Below are 15,521 nucleotides of genomic sequence, written 5' to 3' on the forward strand. Positions count from 1 at the left end.
TGTTTTCCACCTCGAATTGCTTCCACAGACGGTTCATCGGTTTCCGCATCAACTCGCGACTGCGCTGAATCCAAAACCGCCCTCATTTTATCATCGGCCAATCGCCAGCCACCTTGTATAGCTCATTCAACCCACTTCCTTCTGCAGCAAGGTCCACACGTCACATCCCCAGATTTCTTGTCGCGTGGGCTACCAGCAGGCACGCTCTTTTTTTTTTTTTTTCTTCTTCCCCCTTCTCTTTCGCGTTGTTACTCGCGACGTCCGACATCTCAAATCATCGACACGCGTGCACGATTCCAATGAATGACCATTGTTAGTCGTTTATTTTCGTTTCGGAAATGATGGTCGGTGGATAGGAGAAGAAGATAAAACATCATACCCGCGAACCATGGCTCCTAGCGCTGGTGCGACGTTCACCAGTTTTTTCCCATCTGCCCCAAAGGCTGCTCGAGATAAAGCCAGGGAAAGGGAGCGAGCAAAGTCACGACTTTCAGAGTGCAGCACCGACCGCGATGCGAAAACATCTACTGCCGCTTCTACATCCATATCAACATCAACGTCGGACTCGGCTCAACGCAATGGCGTCAACCACGAACTCTCATCATCTGATGCCGTGCATCTACCGACTGATGACAACGAGTCATTACAAGGAGATATCCTGAACGGCGTCGGCTCCGCGAGCTCTCACGCCAGCACAGCTTCTTCCGTTTTCAGCCATGGCTCTGCCAAGAATAATAACATATCATCACATGCTAACAGCAGCCTCACGCCTCTCACCAACTCTGGCTCTCCTTCCAACCCATCCACTTCTACCCTGAAACCACAACATACCAGTCGCCCCCAAGATGCCAGAATACCTAATGATTCGATTCGCGCTGCCGCCACGGAACGTACCTCAACATCGCGTCGGACAGGTGCCAATGTCCGTACGCCGGCACGAGACCCCAAGCGTCCAACACAAGGAATGAAACGTACCTACGATCCATTACTTGACAAGAAAATCTCTTCGACCGAGAGGAAAACAGCGAAGCCTACATACAAGCCCTTCGGTGCGGTACGTAACCTATACTATAATATATACATGAGTCTGGAGGGGGGATGTCATCTGTCCTGGTGTGATATGCGTAATAAGAAACATGGCTAATTCCAATGTGTTGAAATAGGCAGATGACGTCCCCCCCACGGACCCCCGACTGGCAAGAGGAAGTCGACTTGATTATATCAATGTCGACTTTCACCTGCCTAAAGCTAGATTGCGCCAGACCCCGTACAACTTGAAAGCATATGTGTATGATCCTGCAACGTCGATAGGCCCTGGGCCGCCTACCCAGATTGTGGTCAGCGGCTTCGACCCGTTGACGCCTTTCTCAAAAGTGACAAGCATCTTTAACACTTTCGGTGAGATCGCCGAAAGCAGTAACAAAATGCATCCCGACACTGGCGCGTTCCTTGGCTTCGCCACCTTCCGATATAGAGACGCAAAGCCGCATATTAGTAGACGTGGTATGGCCGTTCCTGCTGTCGATGCTGCCAAAAGGGCTGTCAGAAATATGACAGGGCGCAAAATCGATGCCAACATGGTCAAGGTGGATTTCGATCGGGATGGTAAGAAGAGTCGTCTGATGCTCGAAAATGTCCTGAAGCGCGCCGAAGAGGAATCTCAACGAGCGCGCGATGCTCAGGTAGCAAGAACAGCTGCGGCAACAACAGCACCAACTGGGCCAAAACCAAAGCCTGGTGACGGATTTGTACGACCGCCTCCTACCGCGCCGAGGGGACCTGCCGCCCACCGACCAACCCCCCTTCCTACAGATCCAAATCCGACTTTTGCTGTACCTGGAAGACCTCGTCCCCTAATAGAACCAGTAATCGTTTCAACGGTCCTCCAGGGAGAGCCCTACATCTTTGTGCCTGACAGCAGTGTGCCCGTCATGCCGACAACTGTCGCCCACATGAAAAAGCGACTCAAGTCATTCGCCGTTGACGATGTGCGCGCCGATCGGACTGGCTACTATGTCATATTCACAAACAACACTGCTGGCCGGGAAGAGGCGTATAGATGTTACAGGTCCGCAGATGGTAGTGCCTTCTTTACCTATACTATGCGTATGCAGCTCAGGAATGGGACTGCGCTTGCACCATCATCACGATCTTTGAAAAACTCGACCTCAGAACCTGCCAAACGAGCAGAGCCCGAAAGGAAACTCGTTCCAGAAGTACGTCACAGGAGCGAGCGGGACCAACGTCGCCGGGATGAGGAGGCTGTGCTGAAAGAGGAGAAGGAACAGCGTGCTAAGGACTTTGACCCTGTGGTGGAAGCGGTCATATTGGTACGTCGCGAGATGAGGGAACACTTGATCAGGCATATCCGGACCAAGGTCGCAGCTCCTACTTTACACAACTTTTTGGATCCCAACAATCATGCCTCTAAACGACGAAAGCTGGATTTGGATGTCCCCACCAGTCGGTCTTTCGGCTCCCCTCGTACAGTCGATGATGGCAGTGCTACGCCCGTGGGCACACCCAACTCAAGCGCAGATCCCATAGAACGAAGAACAGCTAAACTCGATGTAACTGCGCTGCCAAGGATACGGAAAGCTACCAAAGGATCTCTTGCTGCACAGCGGAATCTTGGCTTTCAGGATCCCTTCGCTCGTAAGCGTACTTTGGTGGCACGCAACGCGTTCAGAGGCTTGCACCATCGTCTTGCACCAGACAGCGACGACGATGCATCTGAGGACGAAACAGAGAACCGTGACTCGATTGCAAGAGACACTGAAGAGCCTGATTCACGCCCGCGCAGCCGTATGAGCACCGACGAGGATGCTTTCAAGGAAGATGACGACTCTATGACGGAAGCCAGCTTCGCCGTTAGCGATGTTCCGACACGCATGAAGAAACGGAAGTTGGATCTTCAAGTAGAGGCCGCCATCAAGCGTCAAAAGAAGACAGACGAGGAGCTCTTTGGTGTTACCATTGATACCCTGGAAACGGATTTCCCTCGCTCGAATGAGGTTGAAGATATTTTCATTCCTGATGCAGATGCGGATGATGGGAAATCACCGGATCCCAATCTGCTTTCAGTTGATGCAGCTAAGAGCAGGAAGAAGATCTCCATCGCCAAAGCGAAAAAGAAATCCAAGAAGCAGATTTTCGAGGAGAGAGAGGCCCTCAAAAAGGCTCAACAAGAAGCTTATGTCGAAGAAGTTTTGGAACAAACTGAAAGTGAGGAAGCTGGCGAGCTCGAAGAAGAGGCCAAGAAGCTCTCGTTACCAGATGTTGCCGAAGCTGAGAAGCCTTTGGTCCGGGACGATCGGTTCTCTGATGCTGTGGTCCCTGCTATGGATCTATCAGACGACTTCAAGTTCGGCATCCAATCCATGCAAAAGCTCAGCCTCGAAGAGAATGACCAAGCGGATATTGCGAAACTCAAGAAGAGGTTTAAAGCCGCGGACATTGGGGAGGCTCGATTATGGACATGGCGGCATGAACGGGTACGCGAACTCAATGCACCCAACGCTGAGCCATCAGAGCCGTTGGTCATTGAAGGCTACTGGGTGCCGAACTTCACAGGCTCTGCTCGAACAGAGGGTGTCAAGAAGATTCTCAATTCCGAAAAATCAAAATACTTACCCCATCATCTCAAGGTGCAAAGAGCTAGGGAAGAAAGACAGGCCAGGGCTGCGAGGAAAGATGGCAAGGACACTGTTGCTGCTGCTGCGGAAGCGGCAAAATTGGCTGCCGAAAAACTTCTCGCCAAGGGCAACTCACGAGCCAACCGTGTCAACAATCGACGTTTCGTGGCTGATCTTAACGACCAGAAGCGGACGCTTGGTCAAGATTCCGATGTTCTTCGTTTCAACCAGCTTAAAAAGCGCAAAAAGCCTGTCAAATTTGCTCGTTCGGCCATTCATAACTGGGGGCTTTATGCCATGGAGAACATCAACAAGGACGACATGATTATCGAATATGTTGGTGAAGAAATCCGGCAGCAGATCGCCGAACTTCGAGAGCACCGTTATCTCAAGAGCGGTATCGGCAGCAGTTATCTATTCAGGATTGACGATAATACCGTCATCGATGCTACCAAGAAAGGAGGTATTGCCCGTTTCATCAACCATAGTTGTATGCCAAACTGCACAGCCAAGATTATCAGGGTGGAAGGGACTAAGCGCATTGTCATCTATGCCTTGCGTGACATTGCTGAGAGTAAGTCATTTGTGGTTCGCTATGCATCATACTGCAGACAGACGGCTAACATAACCACAGGTGAGGAGTTGACCTATGACTACAAGTTCGAGCGTGAAATTGGTAGTCTGGACCGTATTCCCTGTTTGTGCGGTACAGCTGCTTGCAAGGGTTTCCTCAACTAATATCCACCTTTTCGCCTTCTTTCACCTTTCTCCTTCCTGTACCAGATTGCAGTTTGCTCTGTCACGGCGCATCCTGGTTTTCTTTTTTTAAATGCGCTCTGGAGTTATATGCAACGGGTACACGTTCGGTACCTTTCTTTATACCATGTCACTTCCACGGATTTGGTGCATTTTCGATAAATATATGCATAACAAGGGGTTCGGCAGTAACCGTATTCACCCCAAGAACCTGGGATGGAGCGGAAAAGGCGGTTCAAAATCTTTTTTTGTACCATCAAAATCTTTTTGCAAGTTTCTTGCGTTGAATTTTGTGCTTCACTTCCTTACTCCCACGGGACCCGGGAGAGGAGTTGCTAGATAAAGGGATAAAACTTGATCTCATCACTGCGCCAACGGGGTGGAAAGCCTCGAAAAATCTCACCACAAGGGGCAAAAAAACTTGAATGGATGATTCAACTCCCCGAAAAAGAAGATCAGCTCGGCATGTCATTATGGATTGCATGCGCACGGGAAGAACGAGACAAGTAAGCGATGATGTAAAGAAGATGAGGTTGGCAGCAACTGGGCAAGGGAGAAGGGGGGGAGGCGGGGAGAGAGAGATATAGGAGGCTACGCCTTGCCTGGTAACTGTACAATATGGATATGTTTCTGGGGCAAGTTGCTGCAACAAGAATAGCATTGGCCTAGGATATTAATCTCGATATTGATAAGAAGTAAATTTTGAAGCCTGGAGGAAATTCGTGATGCCGTTGCACCCATTTGTTTTCATGTCATCGGCTGTCGAAAAGCGCGATTTGCCCGTCCTTCGTTGCCAAACGACGCGAGCCCTCGCCTTCCGCCTTCCTACGTACCGTCTTGTTGTCAATGCTCATCAGATTCGAAGATAGAAACAGTAATACGACGAGGATGAACCCCTTCTCTCATAAATCTAGAGCCTGAGATCTGCCGGACGTGAGTTCCTGTCGTCCTAATCCATCTTTATACATGGACAGATTCAATATTATGTTTTCTTTTTTTTGCCGACCTGAACGCCCTGTACCATGCTTTGTTCAACACAAAATGATATGCCATGACATGACCTGCCTTCTTTCTTTTATTTTATCAATCAAACGCCCCGACTCCCAGCCCCGAACGGAATAATGCTCTTCTGATGCACCGCTCCCAAACACGTATGTCGATGCGTACCTATTGTCCTCGCCTTCCCTTCTATATCGGCGCATCTGGCAGCTTCTCGACTACGTATTTGCCCTTGGCGCACGAGACGATGGGCACACCGGGAATCTTTCGTATCCTATTCTTGAGAGCTTTATCGCTGCAGGGGGGGTAACTGGTGTTAGCAAAACACGACTGACACTCGCCCTCCAGGAAGAGGAAGAAAAAGGAAAAGGAACATGAGCTAGCTTACTTGGTCGCAACCAGGTAGACACGGTGCTTGATGATGCGGTCCACGATGCAGTCATCGGCGTAAACGCCCTTGTGGTCGCACTTGAGCCTCTCCCAGCGGGTGTCGCGGGCAATGCGCAGGGCGAGGCGGTACCGGGGCCCCAGCTTCTCGAGCTCGGCCATGACGCAGTCGGTGATGATGGGGTTGGCCTTTGCGTAGAGCAGGTCCATGAGGCCCTCGAGCAGGGGGATCTTGCGGCTGATGGTGTGGGAGAGGAAGTTGGTGTCGACGAGGACGCTGTACGGCGGCACCAGGGCCTCGTTGTGCTGGAAGAACATGGAGCTCGGCTGCTGGGGAATCTCGCGTATCAGGTCGCTGCCGGGCGGCGCGCTGCTCTTGGGCTTCTGCTCGTTGTTCTCGTCGGCCTTGCCGGCGTTCTCCTTCCTGCGTGTCTCAATGTCAACAACTCCGAATTCGTCGGGAAAGGATCTTCCGGGTTCTCTTTGGTTACCTTCGGGCATCCTTTTTTGACTGCACCATCCAGAATTAGCAGTTGCTTCTTTCAAGAGAGAGAGAGAGCATCGTGAAGCGATCATGGTAAGGACTATCGCCTCCGATGGCGCAACGTGCTCTCGATACGGTAGAGAGGTGGAAGGTGAGACCAAATATTGCTTACGAGGACGCGCTTGACTTCGGCAAACTTTCTTGTACGTTTTGCTTGACCCATGGTGGGCTAACGATGGTGTTGTGGTGGTCGCAGGAGAGATTAAGATGGTAGTTTCCTTGTGTTTTAAGTTGGCAGTACTTGTCGCGGCAATCGTAAGAGAGGACCTAGGGAAGCTACAATGGACTTCTGGTGACGGGGGGCGGATGGTAAGGCTCAGGGTTGTGGTGCAATGCGATCTGCTCCCTCTCTCTCTCTGTCTCTGTCTCTCTCACACTATGGCACTTGTCGGTGTTGAGCCCGCTCAATGCTCGATGCGGGATGAGTTCGCCTCTGTGAACTTTTAAGTGGAGCTGTCGGAAGAACAGAGAAGCCGGAGCTTATCGGACATGATTACCCCCGCCACGCTAGCTTGATAGCGCACTCAGTAGATCTCCAGGGTCCCGGATTTAACTTACTAGTAGGTGGCATCGTACCTCCACCCAGTACGTCAGCACCAAGCAGAGGATGCAGGGGAAACGGCATGGCAACCGTGGCTTTCCTCCTGCATCGTTGTGCTGACCTTCCGACCTAAGATGACGAGTCTAATGCGCGTCTCTGAAGTGTATTTGTTGCTGGCGATTTGGTTGCCGCGAAACCGCCCTGAGCGCCACAAGAGAAAAAAGCATTTGATGATCGAGTAGGTACTGTGGTACTCTGTGATCTCGAGTGGGTCTGAGTTTTGTGCTGAGACATGCCGGTGATCAGTGTGTTCAAGCTCAATGCGATTGAGTTGAGTTGGGTTTGGTTAACTTCCTGTACTGTAACTGTGCATGTACGTGTGGGCATGCTGTGAAGCGGATCTGCGGTAACGTGCTCATCCTGCCTGCCCAGTTTTAGATTTGGGACAGATAGGTTGTGCATGGCATGGCATGGCATGGCATAGGTTTGACAGCGGCTAGAAACATGATGTTGGCCATCTTGTTCGACCTAACCCTGCGACCCGAGAGTAAAATCTGCGGGTGACAGGTTGTTATAGTTTGTAATAATCGGTCCTTGGAGCTCTCCGGCAAACCACATTGCAGCCCGTTATATCCCTCCTTGGATATACTATCATTTCGCAAGACCGCGTCAGGCAAGACAGACATACTCGTAGCTCGACTGCTGCTCGACGGGTTTCGTACTGTCCAAATCATGACTGCTATTTGTTACTTGTGCATGCAGGCACTGGGCTGTGCTAAAGTTAGGATGCAGCTAAGGCTGGTACCGGGCAGACACGAGCCTCCAAAAGGTCGGGGTCGGGTCGGGGTCCAGTGTGAATCCAGTCGTATTGTAATTAATACTAGTCTAGACTGATAGTTTCCCTTTTCATTCCATTGACAGGCTCTTAATGTCCACATGAGAGCCCACCCAAACCCACTCCCCTTTTCGCCCACTGTCGTACTCCATCTGCACCATCCGTCCATCCTCATCTGTACCGTAGCAAGTAAACCAACCCAAGCCAAACCAAACCAAATCATACTATACCTTACCACATCGCATCGGGCTTGTCGTCACAGTCAATGATCTGCTGAGGAGGTCGCATATACGACGATGCGATTCTAACCAGTGTTCATCGCCATCTTTTCCTCGTTCTTCATTCTGTTTCTTGCGCTGTTTGGTGACGGCTCCCTTTCGCTCGCTGCTTCGCTTTGTCTTCAGCCAGCCCACCCGCGCAATCCCTCGAAATCGTCCCTCATTTTCCGCTTTGCGCACTTGCCAGGCGCATTATTCGGGCAATTCCTGTATTCAGAGACAAACGAGGCCCTCTCTCGTTGGAACTTGTAGGGAGACAAGCTGTACAGGGCAAACCATAAGACTTTTGTTGTGTACCAATTCCTGTGCCGTCTCGGTTCCACCATCGCACAGGTTCCCAAAATAACCTCAAGACCGGTCTTCAAGTGCGGAAGCATACTTTCGGCTATCATGGCTCGGCAAACCTCTTTAGTGAAGCGTTACTTGCTTCTGTCAACGTTGGCGCTCCTCGCTACTTCGGCTATTGCGCAGACAACAACCGCCGCGGCAGCAACAGGCGATGACACTACCACAGCTGCGGCCACTACGACTACTGCGCAAACGACAGCGCAGACATCTGCCGCCACGACAACCGCCGATGATTCAGACACGACAACGGCCGCCTCAGGAACGACAACGGTACCCGACTTGACAAGCACCACGACCAGCGCCGGCACAACCGCCTCCACGGAAAACCAGACCGTCCCCACGCTCTCTAGTGCTACTACGGGTGTTACTAGTTACCCGTCCGCGAGCGTGCCGCCCACCAGCAATGCGCCGTACATGCAAACGTCAAATCTACCTGAGGGGACAGTATTCATTGCTGTGGGCGCTATCCTCGGCGCAGCTGGTGTGGCCATCTTGGTCTGGAGAGCCGTCATCGCCTGCCTTCTTCACAGGTCGGTCAAGCGCGCTGCCTTGGCTCAGCATCTAGCAAATGACAAGATCGCTGTTCCTGGTGCCCCTTCTGCGCCTTTCTATAAATACAAGGATCAGGAATCTCAGGGCTCTTTGGGCCTCGCCACGGCTGCCGCAGGTCGTGGTGTAAGGCGAACCACGCGCGGCCCCGTCCCGTCGTCCACGCCGAGTCAGACGAATCTCTTCTTCTCGCCAACCGCTGGCAATGCTGGAACCGCTGGAACTGCTGGAAATACTGCTGCCAACCGAGCATCAGCCTTCTTTGATGCTGGCAATCGTTCCTCGACTTTCCTGCCCTCTGGTTTTTATGCTGCTGGTCAAGGCGCTCCGCAACAAAGTCATGGCCATTCTATCAGCATGACCGATCTGAGGCCCGAATCGCATGGATCACCGGGCGTGTCGCCACGTAATGACCCCATCCGCCGCCACGCTCAGATGAGCTCGAGCACACTCAATCTGAACCAGGCGCCAACTGGACGAGCTCCTAGCACATATCTACAAGATCTGCTGGATGACAACCCACAACAGTTTCCTCCCCAGGATGGCCACCACGGTCACGACCAATCGAGGAATCGCTTCTAGCTTCTCATACCCCCTTTTTTGTTGCTTTGCATAGAAATATAGCGTCTAATAGTCATGGCCGAGCATTGTGGTTACACTTGTCGTTGGAGGCAGCTTTCAGAGGCACGCCTCTTTCAGAGACTGGTGAAAAAAGTGGCACAGGTTTCTATATCTGCCTCTTCCCATGGGTCAATCTTTTTTAAAAAATCATTTACGGGTACCGGCATTGAAGGAGTTTCAGGATAGTGGGTGTCTGCAGAGCCACGGGCTTTTTGTGTCCCTTTCTCCCACTCATCATTGTGAGTTTGTAAATAGTCTCATTCATGTCGTAGGTTCATCAATTGGACAGCATCGCCAAGCCTAAGGGCTTCACTTGAAATATTATACCTATACCTTGTAAATATAAGAATAACTCGTGCCGTGCCATCATGAATTCGGGCAGTTGGTGAGCAAATCGATCTATATACTCGGCAGCCTCGTCAGCATCACACCGTCAATGCAATGTCGACATGTCTGTCTCATGAAAAGGATGTAATTCGTGCATGACCACCTGGCGTCAATCACTAACGGTAACCCAAGAGCAACAAGCGGTAAAAAAAATTATTATTTTTTGAATGAAACCCCTCCCTCCCCCCTTGGCTAAACACTGCATCACCACCACTACTCTTCCTTCCATAAAAAGGCCCGGTCACCACATCTCTTTCTGTAGTCATAAACTCTTCAGATCGACACAGAAAATAGACCGACCCCACAGAAACACAAATAGTATAGGAAAGTAGAAGAACAAACAAGAAGATGAGAAAAAAAGAAGATGAGGAAGAAGAAGAAAAAGGAGAAAGGAAAGGAAGAGCAAGAAAAGAAGATGTGTGCACCCAACACTACACACAAGCCTGGTGCGAATTCAGGTCTCACTTCTTCGGCGAGGCCCACGAAGATTTCCGAGAGGCGTGCCTCCCAGCTACAAGGGCGAAAACGAGGTTTGGGGCCTGTGGGTGGACAACACGGGCTCGGCAGCCGCTCAAGAGTCCCAGCGTTCGCTTGTGTCCGGACTGTGAGTAACCTGTCTGGTGAGGCGGGGACGCATGTAAGTCGGAGGAGCATGTGCTTACCGATAATGCTCAACGCGCGGATCGAGTTGTAGTGTTTGAAATCTGTTGATCATTTTTGGTCTGAGTCGCTGCAATCGACCAGACTTATCGAGTGTCGCTGTCCTCGAGTGCCACTTGTGTATGTTGCATCATTTCGCTTAGAGAGAAAAGGAAAATCCACGGAAATAACAGGTTTGAGTTTTCAATTTGATCTATTGTCTATTCCAAAAATGTAAACAGGTTTGTATGCAATATGTTCATGGCTCTCGTGGCCTCTCTAGCATCAATCACACAGCTAATGTTGATCTCACTTGCGCCTATTTCTCAATGTTAGCCACTCGCTCAATTTAGTTGCTGATCTCCAGATTGCTGGTGACTCACCTTGCGAGATCATCTCAATATTTACGTTGTGTTCTCCCAGCGTAGAGAACATTCGCCCAGCAATACCGATCATGTTCTTCATCTCGGCACCAACCAAACTCAGGATTGCCATGTCGTGCAACGTCGACACGTCTCCACACTCCTCCAGCGCCGAGATGGCACTTTCGAAATTTGACGGGCTGGAGTTGGCCGAGTGGATGGCCATGGACACGTGTACCTCGGAGGTGGAGATCAGATCGACGCTGATACAGTGGCCGTTGAGGATGGCGAAAACACTTGCAAAGAAGCCATGCGATATCGACCGCTTGTTCGAGTGCACGTTGATGACGGCGATGTTGTCCTTGATGGTGACAGCTGTAGGTCTCCTTGGCGTCTTTCTGAGGGCGGGATCTGAGCGTCTGGAGCGCTTGATCTGCTGCGTTGGCGACTGCACAGGATCCGGCACCACGATGGTACCATTGCCCTTTGGGTTCTTGACATTCTTGATGCGGATGGGTATCGGTGGCTCGGCCTTGATCACCTGGTCCATGGTCAAGTGATGTATAACCTCAGATCCGTAAAAGGTCAACTCGGCGGCTTCTGAAGGTGTGATGGACCCCAGTAGTCGTGCTGTGGGTACCTTGGTGGGATCTGCGGTGAAGATACCATCTACCTCTTTCCATACTTGCAACTCATCCGCCTTCAGGCCGACGGCCAGAAGTGCCGCGCAAAGATCTGTGTATCCTCGGCCGATGTCGCCATCAATGAGGCTCCCGGGGATGTTGCCAAAGAAGCCTGTGACCACAGGTACCCTCTCACCGCAGGCTTGTATCCTCTTTTGAAATATTGCAGCGGCGTCGCGGTAGAAAGCCAGGGACAGGCGGTCCGAGCTATCATAGTGCATGATATCCGAAAGATCGACGTACTCGGCGTCGACATGCTATTAAATTGTCAGTAAGCAGCCCAGCTCTCAAGCCCACAATCGCAACAAGCCACCAACCCTGTCTTTCAGCAGATACGTCATAAACCTGCAGCTCAGCTTCTCGCCGAAACTGACAACCCTGTCCTTGGATCGGGCGTTGACCTCGAGATTGAAGCGCTTAGCCGCAATGATGTAGTCGACGAGCTCTTGGCAGTCATTCTCGATGTCTGCGGAGACCTCCTTCTGCAGACACGGGTTCTTCACGAAGGACTGTATGGCGAAAACATGGTCGTTGCAGATGTCCTGGACCAGGTTCTTGGCCTGCTCGAGAAGCTCGTTCTGCGTCGCTTCGTTGGTGGTGGCCACGGCGATGCCTCGTAAACTGTTATACACCTCAAGGAGTCTGTCGCAGTGCAAAGCATGACGGTTAGCCGCCACTGTTGGGACCAGCCGTGAAAGTGTGCGCACGACTTACCGACTTGTGGTACCCGTAACCTTCTTGCCCGTACTCCGCGCTGAGCAGACGACGACGACCTTGTTGCAATCCAGGCTCGCTCTACAACATGTAATCAGTGACCAAGTGCAACGTGGAAGCCAATTGGTATTCGTACCGCACAATATCCTCAGCGATCTGGGAAGTGGGCGCATGAGTCAGCATGAGCTATATTACAGACGGGGAGGACTCGCACAGTCGGTGCGACATAAAAGATGGACATACCTTGTCGGGGAACTTCCCTACGCTTGTGCCTCCGAACTTTTGGATGACCCATCCATTGCTGGACGTGTTCCCGTGTGTGATTGAAGCAGTCATGCTGACACGCCACGCCCTCGACCTCGGCGCCGCAAGAAGCTCGCTTTCTTCGATGCGCCTGAGCCCGCGATGCCGGCAGCGGGAAGAGGCAACGAACAAAAAATGGCGGGGTCCTCCGGTGGCTCTCTCTCTCTCTCTCTCTCTATCTTTCCTCGAGACGGACTAAGTACGTCCGGCCGTGTCCAAAAGTATAAACAGCAGTGTTATATTAAGGAAAAGAAATATCGATATGGGGAGAACGAGGGAGAGAGAGAAAAGTACAGCCTCAAACCAAAGGTTGCAAGAAACAAAACAATTGTGTCAAGGTTAGGTAGACCTGCAGGAACATCCGAGTCAGTGGCTGCGTCTCCCGAATCGGAGCCAAACAGGCCCAAAAAATTATGACAATTCGTCACTGTCGAGCGGCCTCGCTATGGCGGGGCACGCTCTGCATCATTAGTGGGGTCCAAGGCAGATTACCCTTGTCCCAGTCCCGCTTATACATGTAGGTGGTGTAGTACAAGACAACCCGGCCCAAGTAGTATGTGTGTTTATACCAAGTATTCTGCAACCACTATTCCCTCCAATGAACACACCCTTATTACTTAACCTAGGCGGCTTACGTTAAGAGCATTACGGGTAGGTCCGTGCATGAGCCCTATGTACTTACGTTGTGGTCCTGAGCATTATATGCATTCGCATTGGTCGAATTTCCATTGGGGTACTCCGCCGTCCTCTTCCTCTTCTTGCTCTCGTCCGTACCGGCGTGATACTTAATATCAATAATTGGCTCCATACCACCGCTGAAGTTGCCGTAAGTCATACTGACACGGAATGGGGAGTCTGCTGGCATCCCTTGGAGGCATTTGATTATCCACGGGCTCCCGTCGATTTCAAAAACATGAGAGCCTTGTGCAAATAGCAATTCTTCCCAATGGTTGTCAGACTCATCGACAGCTCGATGGCAACTGTACCACCATGCAGGATGTCGTCCTTTCTTATAATCCATCTGGCAGACCCCGAAGTTCACCACGTAAGCGCCTGTCCAGTTCTCTTCCGACGAGTCGAGCGCAGCTTTATGTCCTATGAATATGGAACCATCGAGCGACAAGCCGTCTTTGTCCTGGTAAAAGTCGCTCATGAACGTCATCGTCGACTTGTCCCACGTAGTCCTTGGGCTGACGTTCAAGATCTTAACCTCGTCGCTGACTACAACGTGATATTTGTCGTCAATCTTTTCGAAATCCGAACGGGTAATGGTCACTTCTCGAAACGCCCACCTCTGCCAGGGCTGCGCCTCAAGCGGACCCATTCCCATTCCCGATACTAGTAGAACTTAGCGGAGTGGTTCCTTGCCTTGAGGGACAGACAGCTTACGATCAACTTTAGCGTTTTGAGTAGAGTTTGCATTTGCCAGATCGAAGCACCATATACCTTCCGCATCGGGATTTGTTATGGTAACAGTCCCACTGAGTGGCGAGGTTTCCCCAATGTGTGAGAAGACTTGTTCATTCCTGTTAGGGTAGAGGAGCATGGCCGGTCTCTCGCCCAAAATAGGGCCCCATCGGCAATTGAATACACCCAGGTGTAGACTGCGCTTACTCTCAAGTGGAATTATGAGAAGTGATAACTGGATGCCCTCATGCGTCTTCAAAACACTTTGGTCTCTTGTATAGCCTTTCGTGAAGGCCGGGACATTCTTACCAGTTAGGCCGAATTCTCTTGGAGATGGTGCAAGGAATGGTGTTCTAGGGTCAAACTGTCTGCGCGCTCTGCTTGCCCAAAGGAATATGGTCTGATCGCCGGTGTTCTTCAAAATCTCCTCTTGAAGTCGCGCAAACGCTCTCCTTTGTTCCCCATATATAAGTGACATGTTAACACCAAACAGTCCAAGTAAACAGTATGCCGTATCTTCAATGCGTGTGGTTGTTCGATTTGCAGCCCATGACATCTTCCTCGCGACGGATACTGCCAGTGGATCGCCACCCTCCAGGACGTAGCGGTCTATCTCAGTCGTGTCACTTATCAAGTCTACAAGTTCTGTCTTGGTGCCTATGAATTCCCAATTTTGGGAGTAGAATTCGACGTACGTGGGTGCGATCAATTCTTGCAATGTCCAGCCTCTCTTAAACCAGCGACTGCGGCGAAACGCTTCCTCGAAGTTGGAGGCTTGGGACCCGTCTTGGCTCCTAGTGCAATTGCAGTCTTCAAGATAGGCATAGCATATCTCGGACTCCTTGTACCAGCGGTACATTGAGTTGATAGCTTCGGACAACTCAGCGCTGCTGGTCTTGTCGATGCAGCATGTGTCTACCCAGATATACTCATAACCGTTGTTGACGGCTACTCCAGCACTCTGCTCGACTTTCTTGAAGCCATGCTTCTGGCGAGCCCTCGCCAGATCCTGCATGTCCTGTAAGCTGACCTCCTCTCGACCCCAGGTATGAGAAAGAATGGCATAATCGGGAATGCCACCGTCGACAAACTCCTCCACCTCAAAAGTGGCAGTATTGAGGAGGCGCATTATGTCGAAGTTTCTTGGGTAGCACTGATTGCGACTTTGACGGCGAGCCTTGCCGAAGACCTTGTTTGCTCAGGTGAGAGTTGAGGGGAAGATAGCCTCAGCCTGACTGACTGTAGCCCCGGCCACTGCCGTAGATTTGGACGAATCAGAACACATCATGCTCTGCAGCGCACAATATACATCCAGGTTCGCTTACAGACAGTAAATGTACAAACAATTCCTGCGACGCAGCTCATAAGGTAATTTGGTAGTTACCGCGGTCTTGAAGGGCGCGATGCAACGCGATTCCTACCATGGTGGGATGTGCTAGACAGTTTTGCCTTCGTAAAACTTCGCGTTTAGCTTGGCTACATTTCTACTTTGATAATCTACTCACGCTCTGCTTGTGTTTCTTCTGTGATCGC

At 51.1% G+C, this 15,521-nt stretch overlaps 6 protein-coding genes across 6 annotated transcripts; 3 read left to right on the top strand and 3 right to left on the bottom strand.

Moving 5' to 3' along the window:
* Window positions 1-388: 388 nt before the first annotated feature.
* BKA67DRAFT_522728 (uncharacterized protein) lies at window positions 389-4,373 on the top strand (the record flags this gene model as incomplete). The annotated part of the gene is made up of 3 exons (XM_046098405.1): window positions 389-1,054; window positions 1,164-4,209; window positions 4,270-4,373. The coding sequence occupies 3 exons, from the start codon at window positions 389-391 to the stop codon at window positions 4,371-4,373; spliced, it is 3,816 nt and encodes a 1,271-aa protein (XP_045955397.1).
* Window positions 4,374-5,383: 1,010 nt separating this feature from the next.
* Window positions 5,384-6,203, bottom strand: BKA67DRAFT_576165 (Fcf1-domain-containing protein). Its single transcript, XM_046103552.1, has one exon. It carries the CDS (start codon window positions 6,093-6,095, stop codon window positions 5,775-5,777), a length of 321 nt encoding a protein of 106 aa, XP_045955398.1. The 5' UTR covers window positions 6,096-6,203; the 3' UTR covers window positions 5,384-5,774.
* Window positions 6,204-6,412: 209 nt separating this feature from the next.
* On the top strand, window positions 6,413-6,879 carry BKA67DRAFT_376072 (uncharacterized protein). Its single transcript, XM_046096523.1, has one exon. The coding sequence runs from the start codon at window positions 6,529-6,531 to the stop codon at window positions 6,766-6,768; it is 240 nt and encodes a 79-aa protein (XP_045955399.1). The 5' UTR covers window positions 6,413-6,528; the 3' UTR covers window positions 6,769-6,879.
* A 1,486-nt stretch (window positions 6,880-8,365) lies between these two features.
* Window positions 8,366-9,454, top strand: BKA67DRAFT_538903 (uncharacterized protein; the record flags this gene model as incomplete). Its single annotated transcript, XM_046100541.1, has 1 exon — window positions 8,366-9,454. One exon carries the CDS (start codon window positions 8,366-8,368, stop codon window positions 9,452-9,454), a length of 1,089 nt encoding a protein of 362 aa, XP_045955400.1.
* A 1,286-nt stretch (window positions 9,455-10,740) lies between these two features.
* On the bottom strand, window positions 10,741-13,015 carry BKA67DRAFT_681969 (aspartate kinase; the record flags this gene model as incomplete). The annotated part of the gene is made up of 6 exons (XM_046108936.1): window positions 12,522-13,015; window positions 12,415-12,434; window positions 12,279-12,359; window positions 11,882-12,206; window positions 10,903-11,821; window positions 10,741-10,838 (listed from the first exon to the last, which is right to left on the bottom strand). The coding sequence occupies exons 1-6, from the start codon at window positions 12,612-12,614 to the stop codon at window positions 10,741-10,743; spliced, it is 1,536 nt and encodes a 511-aa protein (XP_045955401.1). The 5' UTR covers window positions 12,615-13,015.
* Window positions 13,016-13,251: 236 nt separating this feature from the next.
* On the bottom strand, window positions 13,252-15,117 carry BKA67DRAFT_661837 (heterokaryon incompatibility protein-domain-containing protein; the record flags this gene model as incomplete). The annotated part of the gene is made up of 2 exons (XM_046107890.1): window positions 13,252-13,919; window positions 13,971-15,117. The coding sequence occupies 2 exons, from the start codon at window positions 15,115-15,117 to the stop codon at window positions 13,252-13,254; spliced, it is 1,815 nt and encodes a 604-aa protein (XP_045955402.1).
* Window positions 15,118-15,521: the final 404 nt, after the last annotated feature.

This window comes from Truncatella angustata (genome assembly GCF_020726525.1).
Source record: "Truncatella angustata strain MPI-SDFR-AT-0073 chromosome Unknown BKA67scaffold_7, whole genome shotgun sequence".
NCBI lineage: Eukaryota > Fungi > Ascomycota > Sordariomycetes > Amphisphaeriales > Sporocadaceae > Truncatella > Truncatella angustata.

Bases quoted from the DNA above. Each gene is read 5' to 3' on its own strand.
- BKA67DRAFT_376072 (XM_046096523.1), top strand. From the start codon at position 6,529: ATGGTAGTTTCCTTGTGTTTTAAGTTGGCAGTACTTGTCGCGGCAATC.
- BKA67DRAFT_576165 (XM_046103552.1), bottom strand. From the start codon at position 6,095: ATGTTCTTCCAGCACAACGAGGCCCTGGTGCCGCCGTACAGCGTCCTC.